Source organism: Mustela nivalis (assembly GCF_964662115.1).
Source record: "Mustela nivalis genome assembly, chromosome: Y".
Classification (NCBI taxonomy): domain Eukaryota; kingdom Metazoa; phylum Chordata; class Mammalia; order Carnivora; family Mustelidae; genus Mustela; species Mustela nivalis.
In genome coordinates, this window is record NC_139041.1 from 31371514 (window position 1) to 31384727 (window position 13214).

Below are 13214 nucleotides of genomic sequence, written 5' to 3' on the forward strand. Positions count from 1 at the left end.
ACCTTAGCAAGGCTCTGTGGAGTTCAACTGAAACGGTTTCTTCGGGGTGACTGGGTTGCGTATCATTCGGGACAGTGGACATTTTGCAAGTGTTTCAGAAGTTTAGTTCTCTCATTAGTATTCTGCATCCTCTAAGTTCCAAATCGCATATTTATTTTGTGCTATCACATTTTTTATCACGACAAGATAAATTGTATGACTGAGAACTTCTTCCAGAAGAAATTAACTACAGAAATAACCAGCAATTCTTAGTAGATCTGCATCAGGGAACAAGGCCATGTTATCTCCAATTAACTAACGATGAGGTTCTTTTGTTAGGCCCCGTAATGAGTAATTTAGAGCTTTTAGTCTATCTTGGGAGGATAAAACGTTCCATGATGTGCAGAGGAGGCTTGCTCCTAAGAGACGGATTTAGAAAACGGTTCAATTTCATGATAAAGGCTATGTTTACACTGGGGGGGAAAGTTGAATATTTGGAAAATGTGTGCAGCATTGAGATGGAGTTTCTTCAGTTGTGTTACGTGCTTCATTTTTCTCTAAACCCCAATTTAGCTTTGATTACTATAAAAACAAAGCAGCAGGTTACAGAGGTTTTCAAGGAGTTTCAAAACCTGAGGGAAAATATTGTGCTATTTCTGGCAAATGTAGGCGTTGCCACACTTCTTTGATCATGAGGAGAGAAGTCTTAGAAAGGTGTTTTCAGCAATTTCCGAGAACATATTTCCCTGAAAAACACCAACAATGAAGTTCCTGTTAAAGAAAGAAGATCATAATGATTTTTTTTTTCTCTCTCAAAAAGTGTAGCCTTAAGGCCAATGTCGTCACATGGCTTGAAAGTACTTTAAGAACTAAGATCTCACCTCTCACCTGTTTAAATATTTAAAGGTGTTCCTTTACAACCTAGCCATGCCTTTTTATTTGTGTCATTGCGATGTTATCTTTGACCACTGTTCTATAGTCTCTGTACAGAAATGGAGGATTCTTCTAAAAGTTTGCAATTGCTGGTTTTTTTTTTAAAGATTTTATTTATTTGACAGAGAGAGATCACAAGGAGGCAGAGAGGCAGGCAGAGAGAGAGGGGGAAGCAGGCTCCCTGCAGAGCAGAGAACCTGATGTGGGGCTCGATCCCAGGACCCTGGGAATCATGACCTGAGCCGAAGGCAGAGGCTTTAACCCACTGAGCCACCCAGGTGCCCCTGCAATTGTTAGTTTATTCATATGCCAGCACCGAAGAAGCTATACAGAAATGGACATGAGGGGCAAGAGCTTGCTGGGAGGGCATTGGAAAGAGAGACTGGATAGGAAAATGATAGATTCGTGGAGAAAACGGGTTGTAACAGTGATCCAGCTTTCTGGGGAGATCATGAACATACACATAAAAGGGATGGGAAGAGAGAAGCAAGGTGGAGAGAGAGTGTGTGGGCTCCGTCAGGAAGCGGGAGGGCCCATCAGCAAACCACAGTTTGGCCACGTGGCCCTGACAGGCAGACCAGGAGTCACGGTCACTGACTTTACGCTTCAGCAACCTTTAGCACATGCATCCAATCTCAGAGAATAACTGTGCAATTTAATTTACCTGTGGTCATTCTGTCTCCCCTATTCCGAATCGAGGGAGAAGGCTCACCTACCAAGATAGTAAATAACGTAATGGTGTCGATAGTCTGGTAGTGACACTGTTGGCCAAAAGAGGAAGAGAAGACTGTGATTATGGAAGAGGTGGGTCTCAACAGCAAAGATACGTCGGTGGAGAGAGAAACGGGAGGAAATCCATATAAAGGCGTGATGCAGGGAGTGAGGATGCGTGACTGGGAGCAAGCATGATGCCTTCAGGCAAGTTGCAGTGGCTGAGGGAGCCGCGCAGGAAGCTGGAAAGTCAACACTGCCGTCCTCCATGGGATAAGGAGGTTGGGCGTCTCCTGAGGGACAGTGTGAGTGGCTGCAAAGTAAACCCTGTCAGGAGACATCACAACGCCACAGACCCCGAGCTGCCTCCCATCAATTCCTATAACATCAGTTTCTACTTCCTAGGAAAATCTAGATTCCTTCCCGTGGCCCGTGTTCAGGCCCCCTGTGGTCGGCCCCTGACGGGCCCCGCCTCCTGAGAGTTGTTGCCATGTGTCATCCTGACTGTTTGAGTGTGGGCTGTGACACCTCCCCAAAATTTAGAGAATAGCAGAGGTGATGTCACATCTCTGGTTGGGTTACACCAGCCTCTGACTCTGTCTTGTTGGAAGGACCTCCCTTGCTGTCCTGGATAGAGGAAGCTGCCCTGCTGGAGAGGCCCGTGTGATGCGCGGCTCAGATGAACTGAGGTCCAGATCCACAGCCTAAGGGAGTGGATTCTACCCACAACCTTGTGCAGGTCCTTCCCTCGTCAAGCCGTCAGATGACATCACAGCCCTGGACACACTGAATCACAGGATGTAGTTAAGCCATGCTCAGACTCCGAACCCACAGACACTGAGATTATAACTGTATGTTGTTTTAAGTCACTAAAGGTAATGTAAGGTATTACACAGCAATAGAGAATACAATTTAATATGTGGTCAGTTTCTCCCCCAACCCTACTAGAATGTAAACTGTAAAAGAGAGAGAGAGACAGACAGACAGAGATTTTTGTCTGTTTTTTTTTCCCTCATAGCACTGCATTTATCGACCCTATAATCACACCTGACACACAGTATTTGTCCAGCGTAATTGAACGAATCAACATGTTTTTGGGAATACCACAGTGAAGCCATATCCTTTGTCAATAAGCTAAAAACATTCACGCTTTGGTAAAGTTTATCTTTATGAGAATGAATATATACGTACAGTATTAAACACCTAGATTATCAACATGGAGACACAGATACACACACACATACACGTGTCTCCCAAATACAGGCGTATAAATTGGGCGTGAATACCCACTATTTCACTGTGCACGTGGCCGGGCAAGAGCGGCCGAGGCATTACTCAGGAACTCATTTGGCGTTTCTCTTCTCATTGTTCTGTTTCACGTCCTTAGGGGCTCTCCTTCCAGAGGGGAGCTATGTCGATGGGAGCCCGGTTAGTGGGTGTGGAAACTGCTTTCCCTGCAAAGGCAGTGCCTTCGAAACACAGGCTGTCCACCTTGGTGTTTAAATGCCTTTCCATGGAGTGGCTGTCTGTGGCATTTTACCTCTCATTCTCCGTATTTTTCACCTGCAGAATTTCTCTTTGTTTCTCCTTACGACTTCTGTCCCTCTGTTCAACTTCTCGTTTTGTTTGCGTGTTGTGTTCCTGATTTCCTTGAGTCTCTGTGCTTTCTTGTAGGTCACAGACCTTCCTTACAACAGCTATTTTGAATTCCGTACTGGGCAGATCTTAGACCTCCATTTCTTTGGGGTCCGCTACTGGAAAAGTATCGTGTTCTCTGGTGGTGTCATTGTTTCCTGGATTTTTCCATGTTCTTCAGACAGTTGCACGGCCGTCTTTACATCTGAAGAAGCAGTTACCTCCACCAGGCTTTACTGACTAGCTTTGGAAGGGAAATCACTTCTATCTGTCCTGCTAGAGATGGGAGGCTTTCTCAGACCTTCTGTATGGAGATGCCTGTTCCACCCTTCCTATTCCTTCCTGGGGAATTCTAGGACCGTATGCCCTCTCTTGACCCTGCAGAGGCAGGCTGGCTGCCGGCAGCCTGTGGGAACTCTCCAGGCGGTGCCACATGCTCAGGTTGTGTGCCGACTTTCGGTCCCACAGAGCTGGCCCTGCTTTCTGTGCGTGCTTGCTGGCCTTCTGCAAAGTCTCACCCTGGCCACCGTCAGGGGTGCACACAGGGAACTACCACGATGTGGGTGTGTGGGAGAGGTGTACAGAGCATTCGGGGTACCCGTGGGCCAGCTAGGAAGACTGACCTGGGAAGGGCCCCAGCGGCTCATTTTCAGGCTTTCTGACGGCATCTGTGAAGTGGCTAATAGGGTCTGTATCCCTTTGATGCCTTTTGAAAGCCCCAGCCCCTCTTTACCTGGCAGGAAGGGTATGAGCACAGGAGCCCTGGCTGCTGTTCTGTCATCTGGCCCCTGCCCCCACTCCTGCAGCTCAGCTCAGTACCCTCGGTGGGGCAGGAAAGCAGCGGGCCCCTCTGGTGGTGTCCTGCACAGCTGCGCGCGCTGGGAGCTCACCCACATGCTCTCACGGCCCCCTCCCTCCCACCCCCCGGAGAGATCACAGGCCACGGAGGGCCCCTCGGGCGCTGAGCCGTGCCGTCTTACGCGATGACATGGGTAAAGTCAGACTATCCCTCTTACCTTCTTCATTGGCTGATCTTGGATTTTTTTTTTCTTCTTCAGTGGTGCATGAACCTTCGCTGGACTCCCAGACGTCTAAAGGTACTGTCGTCTGAAAGATTGTCAGAGTCGGTGTTCCTTCCAGGGAGGGTGGTGGGAAGCTCCTATTCTCCCATTTTGTTGACACCATTCTTGCTTGTTCTTCTCACCTGCATTTATGAGTTTAGATTCTGGTTCTCTATTGACTGTTTACACCCGAGTTTAGCATGTTTGGGCCAAGGTCTTCTCTTTTCATGTCCTAACCAGGAATTGGCACTTTTTTTTTTCTTTCTGTAAAAGGCCATATAGTACATATTTTCAACCTTGTGGGCCATATGGTTTTTGTCCCAATTACTTCACGGAAACATGAAGGCAGCCACATCAATAAGATGTGAGCTCGTGGGTATGGTTACGTTCCAGTAACACTTTATTTACAAAAAGAAGTGGTGGCTGGACTTGGCCCACAGGCCACAGTCTGCCGAACACTACCTTAATTTGTGGCATGTTCCCTGGCCTGATCAGCTCCCTGACTGACCCCACTCAGGTAGGAGGCTGTGTATACAACAGCAGTACAGTCTTTGCTCTGGGTTGTGGTCATTTACCAGGGAGACTCGTGTGGTTCACATCATGTCTTATGACTTCATAGCTGTAGGACTGGGTGCGTTCGTTAGTTCTCAGTGTGCACACATTGATGGTAATATTGTGCATCACGGAGGGTATTTTTCTAATATGTTTTCTGGTGAAGGAGTTAGGCAGGAGCCAAAGGGGGCAGGTTTGAAGCTGACTATGCAGTCTTCCTAGGACTGAAAATTCACGGGTGAACAGAGGATGAGGGAACCAGAGCATCTGGTGTTTGAAAGGACGGATCCTGTTGAGCTGATGCTGAAATCCGCTATCAGAGCTCTGGCTATCTCTTCTGAAAATCACTGATCAAAGCTGTTTGAGGGAAAATGTATTGTTTCTCCTGCCTTTGTGTTTTGATAATTGCATAGTTCTAGGTCTTGCCCTGGAATATCCTTAATCAGCATTTGACTGTTTGCAGAGGGTTTCCTGTCTTATTCCTCTGTGAGGCTGATTTGAAATGACTCCAGACATTCTGTGACCATCAACTGCCAATTTTTCTTTTCAATAGATAACCTGGAACTGTTTTCAAGCTGTACAGGAGGTCAGCTTCCAATTTCTATCTGTCTTTGAAAGTCTTAATTATTCATTGGTGTTTGTGGAATTTGTAGCATGATCTTTAATTTTCTTTCCATTATGATGACATGTTACATGGCTTCTGGGTGATCTTTTCCAAATAAGTGAATAGTTAATTTACTCCAATTGTGGAGGTGCTAACAGAGTATGGAAGCTGTATTTGTGTGTTGGGAATTTGGCTTTGCAGTTAGAGGGCTCTATGTTTAAATTTGAGGCTCTGCCCTCAGTCTGTGATCTTGGCCCCATTGTTTGATCCCTCTGAAGATAAAGTCATGCATAGAAAAATAGGGGACTAATAACTCCTTCCTCTTGGGTTAGCTTTAAGAGTAGGAACTAACGTAAATAAAGCTACTCACACAATGCATTGCACAGAGTATTAACATGAGAAAATATGAGTGGAATTATAAAAAGAAAACACACATTGTACTACTGAGTGCTGAAAATTCTTTTTTTTTTTTTTTTTGAAAATTCTTGATATAGTTAAATAAAAATGGTGCAGTGTGGCCATTAAATTAAGAATTATGTTGAGGGGGGTGCCTGGGTGGCTCAGTGGGTTAAAGCCTCTGCCTTCAGCTCAGGTCATGATCCCAGGGTCCTGGGATTGAGCCCCGCATCGGGCTCTCTGCTCAGCAGGGAGCTTGCTTCCTCCTCTCTCTCTCTCTCTCTGCCTATTTGTGATCTCTGTCAAATAAATAAATAAAATCTTAAAAAAAAAAAAAAAGAATTACGTTGAGGGATCCTGGATAGTTCAGTTGGTTCAGCATCTGACTCTTGATTCCAGCTTAGGTCACGATCTCAGAGTCCCAGGATCGAGGTCTATGTCGGGTTGCATGCTCAGCGGGGAGTCTCCTTGAGATTCTCTCTCTGTCCCTCTGCCCTCCCCTCGCATGCACACACACTCTCTCTCTCAAACGAATAAATAAATCTTCCCAAAAAAGAATGACATTGAAGCAACTTTTTAGTTTATGCTAATGAGACAAACTGGAGCATAAGGTGGGTGATGATGAATAACTATCGCCGTCCATTGTTTCTCACTTGCATTAGCGAGTCCTCAGTTGTCTTTCCAGTAGGTTTGTGCTTACTAATGACAGTAACAAAACCCCGGTTACATTCTGTGCTCAACTTTGGCTAAGTCCCAAGGAGTAGAGCTCTTGCTCCAAGTGGGACGGAGGGGGTTCCTGCTGAAATAGCCATCTGTCATGAATAGTGAGCCTCCAAGCATATGAAAAGCAGGTCTTTTTCCCAACATGTGAGGGCAGCTTGTATTGCTACACCGTGACTACACAATAGCAGTGATGGGGAAAATTACCTAAATTCCCTGTGTTTTAATGTTGTCATCTGAGCAACAAGAAGGTGTGGTGTCTTGGGTCTCTGAAATCTTTTGTCAGCTCTAATATTCTGGAACTCCAAGGCGTTTCTACTGCCAGAATCAGAAGCCTTGTATTTTTCTCCTCAAATGCCCTTTTCAAGACTCAAACCAAATTTCATCCTTGCTGAGACAAGGCCTAGAATCTCTGTCCTATTTACCCGTCTCCTTACCGTTATTTCAGCTGATAACTGCAATTATTCAAATAGTGAAAATTCATCCCGCACATTCTTGGACTAACATCATGCTAGAATTAATTTCCCGACCATTCGAGATGCTTTAAAATTCTGCGGGCTAAGGTGCACTGATGAAGGACTCTAACTGCATTTAGATCAGTCACTGTTTGTCTTTTCCCCTATTTTCAGTAGAAAACAAAGAGTTCTCTCTCCACTCTGCCTTCCTTCCTTGTGGCTTCTTTCAGAGCTTGGTCTGGCAGCTGCAGAACCCATATGGCGGCAAGCTTCTGACTCCTGCAGCTGCTGGCGGCGTGCTTCCCCAGGCTCCGGACTATGAACTTCATCCAAAATCCTCCTTGTTTCCATAGCAACTGGGACAGCCACGGGTCCCGGCGTTTCGGAAAACGAGAGAGTGGGTATGTATGTTACGTAACAGAGCTGTGTGTTCTTGAAAACAGTCATTCTTCCTTTTCTTACTAAAGATCTTATTTATTTAGGGGCACCTGGGTGGTGCAGTCAGCTGGGTGGCCGACTCTTTGTTTCTGCTGGGCTTGTGATCTCATTGTTGTGACGTTGAGCCCCAGTTGGGATTCACGCCCAGTGTGGAGCCTGCTTGAGGTGTTCTCTCTCCCTTTGCTCCTCCTGCTTGTGCTTCCTCTCTCTCTGTCAAATAAATAACATCTTTTTAAATAAATAAAACAAAAAAATAAACTCTCTTTTTAAAAAGAGTTTATTTATTTATTTGACAGACAGAGATCACAAGTAGGCAGAGAGGCAGGTAGAGAGAGAGGAGGAAGCAGACTCTCTTCTGAGCAGAGAGCCCGATGGCGGTGCTTGATCCCAGGACCCTGGGATCATGACCTGAGCTGAAGGCAGAGGCTTAACCCGCTGAGCCACCCAGGGGCCCCAAAAAATAAATAAACTGTTACTTATTTATTTGGGGGAGAGAAGGGGAGAGAGAAAGCATGCATGTGGGGGAAGGGGCGGGGGGTATGGAGAGAGAAAATATCAAAGCAGAATCCCTGATGAGCACAGAGCCCAGTATGGGGCTTGGTCTCTGCACCCTGAAATCACGACCTGTGCCAAAACAGAGAGTTGGATGCTCTACCAACCCGAACTACCCAGGCACACCCTGAAAACATTTATTCTGAATTCTTAAAAATCACATAAAATACTAGCCTCAAGAGGATTTGGTTTTGGAGGACAGTCAAAGAATCAGTTAATAAAGGGGATATTTCCAATCTCCCAAGAATTTCTTTTCAGTATAAGCCTCATTGAACGTGAGCAGAGTACATCTGTGAATTTCGTCCAGATCTATTCTTCTAATTCCCTAGTGTCTAAAGATATCTCTTATAGTTGAGGAAGATAAAGAATTTTACACCCGCTTCCTGGTGGTTATTGTGAGTGGTGTATTGAAGGCTGCTGAAGCCTTTTTGCCCATCTGTGTGAATGCTTTTTCCTGCATTCTGTCGTTTGTGCCGGGATGGAACTTGCTCTCTGTTCCTACCTTTGGGTTATGAATGAAGAGTCAAAGTACTGAGGTTTTCATACCCATTTTCCAGACAATTATGTGTCAAGTAGATACAATTAATAGGATATTTCCTGTTTAGAGGAAGCTCTCCAGAATTCTAATACAAGTGTTTATGGCAGGAGACTTGGTCGGGATCGTACTGACACTTTCCGGATGTATCCTGTGTGCCAGGTTCTGTGAAGGCCACTGCTTTGTAATCTCCTAACCCTCCCACCCTGTGAAGGAGGCAGGGCTGACTGACCACTGATGTTTCTTGGTGGTCTATGGCCAGTGTGCATTCTTGGTGACCCTTTTCATTGCCTGGTATGCACAGCAGGCTGGTTCAAGTATCCCACTTGGGAAAAGTTTTTAATACCCCTCTCTTTTAGAATCTAAAGAAACGTACAAATATGCAGAAAATACTCTTATAGGAGGGTGTCTTTTTACAAATGACTAAACTATCTAGATTCACTTTTTAAATTCTTTGCTGTCCTCTTTCAGTTATACATTTTTGAGAGCATAAAGAATTGATGTAACTTTTACCTCGATACCCAACATTTAAAGACAAGGGTGTTTCTATGTTCTCACATGAATACAACCTACAGACTGTCTACTGGAGAATATATGTATTTTTCTCTTTTCTCTTCATTATCGTGTGTGGTTACATTTAGAAACAATTTAAGAAGATTTGTGACAAGACAAGTGAGCACGATTCTGTGCCATTGATCAGATGTCCATGTGAGGACGTGCTGTAATAGTGACAGACGGGAGATCTATACATTCAGACTCATGGAATGTATTCTGTTCTCCAAAGAAATTGGGCCAAGATGTTTGCCACAAGCCCATTTGCTGAAAAGCTGGATTGCAAGCTGATGAGTACAGTTAGAGAACATAAATTGATCCTCTGATTTAAAGAAAGAATGGACTCGATTGTCTCATTGAGAACAGACACATTGTGCTTCCACTTACAGATTCAGATTTGGGCTTCATCATTTTATTTTAAAAGCACAATAGGACTTGGAGAGTTCTTGCGAGCCACTTTCTCCATGCCTGTCAAGTGGATAAAAATATGTAATAAAGCCAATTGCTCTGAGATGGAAAAGAATGTGCAAATCATTAGTATTTTTAGAAAATCATTATACTTTAAACTCCTCAGATGCCTTTGTCAAGTGAATACAATTCACAGACGATATGAAGGCAGTTTAAACACAGCAGTTTTTGGTGGAACTATGTTTAAGATGGAATCCATAAAAAATGTCCGAAATGGCTAGTTACTTGCTCTCAGATTGTAAAAATAGGGATTATATGCTAAACATAAAGTTACCCTAAAACCTTTAATACTCACTTTAAAATGTTCGGCATAGCCTTGTCTGTCATTTACAGTGTATACAGGTCCCTTTTCCTATCTGCCATTTCTCATCGCCGAAGAGCGGGAAATGCAGCCTGGCGTTTGACTCTGGAAGTCAACAATTCAGGGAACTCAAGGGGGAAGCTCACTTAGAAATAAAATATTCATTTATGTCTTTATCGCTCGTTACCTGAAACTGTTCCCTTTGATGCATGACGTTCACGGGATGATTAATGACTCGAGTTAGCCTTTCCTAGAAAAGAGGAAGAAAAAAGTAAATTTGCTGTGAAGTTTAGCATCAAAAAAGATATCTCTTCTTCACCCTTCCACATTTACTGACTCCCTCACGTGGGAAGAAATTGAGGAATCAAAGGATGCACTTTGGGGAGAAAAGCAGTTGCTGAAATGTGTGTATGTAGACCTATTTGCATCTATATTTTATTTTGGAATGGGACTATCAGGAAATTATAGGCTGCCGTAAGTGACCTACAGAGAGCGTTTCTTTTGCGCAGTACCTGTACACTGTGAGGAAGTGGGTGTTAACAGTCAGCACGAGGGAAGTAAAGTGTGTTGAAAGACAGGAGCACATCACAGATGGGTGAAAGCAGGCAGACAGGGAAACATAGTGGCAAATTGAGGCCCTGAGTAGCGACATTAGAAAGCACAGTCAAGAACTTCCAGTCATAGGGGGACTGAACAGAGACAGAAGCTGATGTTCCCTGCTGTGGTGTCTGGGGAGCCAAGTCTGTCAGAAGGTTGGGAAAGCAGTGGAGGGGGCAAAGCCTGATCAGGACTCGGACTGCCGTCAGTCCATCCTCTCTGGGTCCAGGACAGTACCTGCAGGGGCTCTTGTATGGTCAGCTCTGTTGCAAACCCGAAATTGGTTTGCTTAGTGGATTTCTGCTTTGGTTTTCTCAAAACGTATTTTGATGTTTTTACTGACAACAGAAAATTCTCTCAAGTGTTTTTTTTTTTTTAATTGTTACAGGAATACTTAACATGAGATCTACCCTCAACACATTTTAAGTGCACAATACGATGTTGTTAACTGCAGGCACAATGTGGTATGGCACATGTCGAGGACCCTCTCATTTTATGGAACTGAAACTCTCTGCCCATAGAACAGCTGCCCATTTTCCTTCTCCACCAGCTCCTGACAACCCCCCAATCTACACACAGCTTCTATGTGTCTGGTTACCCTTGGTACATCTTAGAAGCAGAATCATGTGGTGTTTGTACTTTTGTGAATGGCTTATTTCATTTAGCCTAATGTCCTCCAGGTCTTTCCATGTTGTCACAAGTGGCAGGATTTCCTTCTTTTTTAAAGGCTGAATAATATTCCGTCCTATGTGTATATCACATTTTCTTTTAAAAAAAGTATTTTATTGGGGCGCCTGGGTGGCTCAGTGGGTTAAGCCGCTGCCTTCGGCTCAGGTCATGATCTTGCGTCCCGGGATCGAGTCCCGCATTGGGCTCTCTGCTTGGCAGGGAGCCTGCTTCCTCCTCTCTCTCTCTCTGCCTGCCTCTCTGCCTACTTGTGATCTCTCTCTGTCAAATAAATAAATAAAATCTTTAAAAAAAAAAAGTATTTTATTCATTCATTTATTTGACACTGAGAGAGAGTACAAGCAGAAGGAGGATCAGGCAGAGAGAGAGGGAGAAGCAGGCTCCCTGCTGAGCAAGGAGTCCAACACAGAGCTCGATCCCAAGGCCCCGAGATCATGACCTGAGCCGAAGGCAGACGCTTCAGCGAATTAGCACCCAGGTGCCTCGATATCACAGTTTCTTTACCGATGCATCTGTTGGTGGGCAATTGAGGTCATTTCTGTATCTTGCCTTCTACATCATGTTGCAGTGAGCATGAGAATATAGATATCTCTTTGATAATCCGCATTTCAGTTCTTTTGGATTTATACTCAAAAGTGTGTTTTTTTAGATACAGACTCAGAGTGGGCTTGCTAGCTCGCATGGCAGCTGTTTGTAAAAAATCTAAAGTAAGTTCCATACTGTTTCCCCCTATGGCTGTAGCATTTCACATTTCCATCCACAGTGTACAGCGTTCCCATTTATCCCCATCTTTGCCAACACTTGTTATCTTTTTTTTGTTTTTCCGATAATAGATATCCTAACAGGTGTGAGGTGGTGTCTCACTGTGGTTTTGATTTCTTATTTTCCTGATGCTGTCATATTAAGGACCTTCTCATATTACCTGTTGAAAATTTGTATGTCTTCTTTGGAGAAATGCCTCTCCAAGTTCTATACCCACTTTAAAATCTGGTTATTTAAAAATAAATAAATAAAATTAGGTTTTTTATTCTTTTTTTTTTTAAAGATTTTATTTATTTATTTGACAGAGAGAGATCACGAGTAGGCAGAGAGGCAAGCAGAGAGAGAGGAGGAAGCAGACTCCCCACTGAGCAGAGTGCCCGATGAGGGACTCGATCCCAGAACCCAGAGATCATGACCTGAGCCGAAGGCAGAGGCTTTAACCCACTGAGCCACCCAGGCGCCCCAGGTTTTTTATTCTTGAGTTGTAGGAATTTCTTTAGTATTTTAGATATTAACCCCTTATCAAATACATGGTTTGTAAATATTTTCTCTCAATTCACTAAGTTGCCTTTTTACTTTTTGGACTTTTTCCTTTGATATGCAGTGGCTTTTTACTTTTATACAGTTCTTGTCTGTTTGTGCTTCTGTTGCTTGTGGTCTTCTAGTCAAGAAATCATTGCCTCCATATAGACTCACTGAGTCACTGCCTTGTGTACCTGAAACGAACACTATACGGCAACTATAGTTCAGTTAAAAAAAAAAAAAAAAAGAAATCATTGCCTAAACCCATGCCATGAAACTTTATCCGTGTTTTCTCCCAGGAATTTTATAATTCCAGACCTTCCATTTAAGCCCTTAATGCATTTGAGGACAGGTTTTTGTGTGTGGTGTGTGATGGGGATCCAATTTCATTTATTTACATGTGGGTATCCAGTTTTCCCAGCAGTTTTTTGAAGATATTCCTCAAGTTTTTCAAGCAGTTATCTAGAATTAATTGTAACACTGAGGTTCTCAGCTCCTGAGTAGACTGGTTGTGTCATACAATTGTTGTCTGAACGGTGTGCTGAGAAGTCCCTGTCTCTGGGGGCATGCGTCACACATACACAATGCACGTACACACTCTCAAGGCAGCCAGTCATACATGCTTCTAGTTGCTGTGACAAATGCTTTGTGACAAAGCATTACCTCCCAAACCAGAGGCTTTCTTTCTCCCTTGCAGAAGAACAGATTACCCCCTCTCTTTTAAACACACACACACACACACACACACACACAC

General features: G+C 44.1%; 1 protein-coding gene across 1 annotated transcript in view; it reads left to right on the forward strand.

Moving 5' to 3' along the window:
* LOC309856939 (uncharacterized protein) overlaps positions 1 to 13214 on the forward strand; it is a gene marked incomplete at its 3' end in the record, with an annotated part of 342932 nt that overhangs the window by 111138 nt on the left and 218580 nt on the right. Inside the window, exon 2 of the mRNA XM_082718744.1 lies at positions 4317 to 4355. Coding sequence (XP_082574870.1) covers positions 4317 to 4355 — 39 coding nt within the window. The remainder of the gene's footprint in view (positions 1 to 4316; positions 4356 to 13214) is intronic.